The sequence below is a fragment of the Aedes albopictus genome, unplaced genomic scaffold, assembly GCF_035046485.1.
Source record: "Aedes albopictus strain Foshan unplaced genomic scaffold, AalbF5 HiC_scaffold_648, whole genome shotgun sequence".
NCBI lineage: Eukaryota > Metazoa > Arthropoda > Insecta > Diptera > Culicidae > Aedes > Aedes albopictus.
In genome coordinates this window covers 4,776-7,165 of record NW_026917474.1, presented here as the reverse complement: position 1 = coordinate 7,165, position 2,390 = coordinate 4,776, and the positions used below count along the sequence as shown (strand labels likewise).

The following is a 2,390-nucleotide window of genomic DNA, read 5'->3' as shown; positions in this document are numbered from 1 at the left end:
CTGAAGAAGGTTTGAAATAAGCCAAAACAGTCGGAAGTTGAGGCAAATTTGTTTTCGCTGAGAGAATCCCTCCCTATACCAGTTCAAGCCTACAGTCGATAAGCAATTAGATAAAAACATCATAGTTTTCAGAGAACTCCACCACAACTCGCACAGTTTAATTCAATCCATCAAGCGTCGCAAGAATCATTCAAACTAGTTTCGTCAGAAAACCATGTTATGTATATCATTATTTGTACATCTAGGTGACACTGTACCTGTAGATAAATAAATGTTTTACGATCGATTAACAGAATGAATATCTGAGTGTGGTATATTGAAAATTAAAAATCAACACAATAATAATTCTCCATTGTTTTTTTTATTCATACTTTAAAAGTGTTGTAGATCTTTGTAGTAATAATCACTGGAGTGCAATTTTCCGTCGTCCGCGATGGATTTTTGTTCTCACCAATAGGTTTACAGCTCACGGCTGAAGCCTGGCACACCTACAACCACTTGGTAACAAAATTTGCTCTTTATACACTGTGTTTGTGTTTTTGTCTACCGCTACCAATGTTCTATAATGGTGAACTTGCTTGCATACAGTAGCGAAGTCGCAGTACCGGCATGGCTCCCCTGGAAATCTGCAAATTAGACGGACAATATACATAGTTGGAACAAATTAAGTGGAAATAAATGAAGTCAAGCCCTAAAATTAAATTCGTAATTGGCAAATAAAGGTTCACATGGGTTTATATTAGGTAGTCAAAAATGTTACTGTGATTATTACTGTTACACTTAGGAAGGATATGAAAAACCAGACCCGAATAAAACTGGAATTAGTAACATAAAATTCTTTTGGTATATTTTTAGGAGTAATAGAACTTTTATAATTTTACTTTGAAAACATATTATTACCCAATATGAATCCAATATAAAAAAAATAAAAAAAAACTCTCAATTTACGGACAACAACAATTCGCCCTCTTCAACTTGATCGGTTTTGTTCCAAATTTCACGATAACATTTACAATTCAAGGAATGCTTAGCTAGGACCAAGGAACTACATAGTTTGTCTGCCTTTGCAATGGATTACCCAAGTCATAACTCACCGACATATTTCAATTCGAACCCCCTGTTTGTAGTCTTTGATATTGACGATCCAGACCGTTGCATTATCCTTTGTCTGTCCTGTCATAGGATGAAAGACCCGCTGTTCGCTTTCACATAGGAATGGTTCATCTGGCGTGTCAGACCGTCTGTTGAGTGAATCTCCTCCATTCGGAATAACAATATCCTCTCCAAAGGCACCTTCGAAGTTGGATCTTTCAATGGTCATGAGTTTGTCGATCAGCTCTGCTGGATATTCATCTCTTGATTGTGCTGGAGGATCTGTGAATGAAGACTGAGATTGATTTTGTCGAATGCTTAAATTAAGAATAACTAACCAGTGGGGACCGGAACCGTAGTACGTCTACTAGGTCGAGCAGTGGTGTAATTTGTTGGGAATATATATGTAAGATTTCCATTGGCATGTCGTATAACGTAAGATTTATTTGGATTGAAATCTGTACCAATCGGCTTCAGTAGACGCCTTCGAGGTCTTCGTGTGATCTAAAACATTTGTGAACTTCTGTAAGGTTTTCGGTTTTTGTAAGGTGTACATTTTTTCATTACCACTTCTTCTGATTTATCCTCTTCGCTGTCTACAGAACGTGTTGGATTGGAGTATCCTTTTCGATTATGAATTTGCTTAATTATGTCCTGTACATCATCTGCTGCCTTATTTTCTTCCTTTGGTGGTACACTAACGATAAACGGGCCATGGTCGAATGATCCAATCCTTTGCTCAATATCCAACCGTTCGAATGATGGAGACTTGAAAGTCAATTAGAAATCGATAGAGAAAATATACATGTCAGTTTTAAAGTTTAGGATAATTTTGGGCAGAGTGTCTGTTAAGAATAGTATGTATAACAGTTAGCAGATATCGCAATATTTTTTGTTCTTTGAACCACTCTTCACCGGTTATCTGCTCAACGGATGATCGAGAGAGAACATGAGTAACACTCTCGCTGCACTAAAGGTAGAAACTCTGTACTATATAGAATTTACATTTGAACAACCGAGTTAGTAGAAAATATATCGTTACCGGGATCAGTCGCGTTGGTTATTGAAAAGCACACGTTTTCTTATTATAAGGAAGAAATGTGACCTGTGACTCACGACGGCGCGGACAGAAAGTGATTATCGCAAGAATAACCACCACTGTGAATTTATCACCAGAAACGATTCCGGTGATCGTTATAGAAGAAGTTTTTTACAGTGTCCTTTTCCGGGAACTGTTTGCTTAAAACTCAAGCTAACTTACTTTAAATGTTGCACAAAGCTAGATGCTGTTCGTATCT

At 37.2% G+C, this 2,390-nt stretch overlaps 1 protein-coding gene across 1 annotated transcript; it reads right to left on the bottom strand.

Annotated features, from left to right (window-relative positions):
- Positions 1–342: 342 nt before the first annotated feature.
- LOC109412940 (uncharacterized) lies at positions 343–1,860 on the bottom strand (the record flags this gene model as incomplete). The annotated part of the gene is given in 4 exon segments (XM_062843923.1): positions 343–626; positions 1,095–1,374; positions 1,431–1,596; positions 1,660–1,860. Coding segments are annotated over 4 exon segments (807 nt in total), but the record flags the coding sequence as incomplete, so codon positions are not given.
- Between the last annotated feature and the right edge of the window lie 530 nt (positions 1,861–2,390).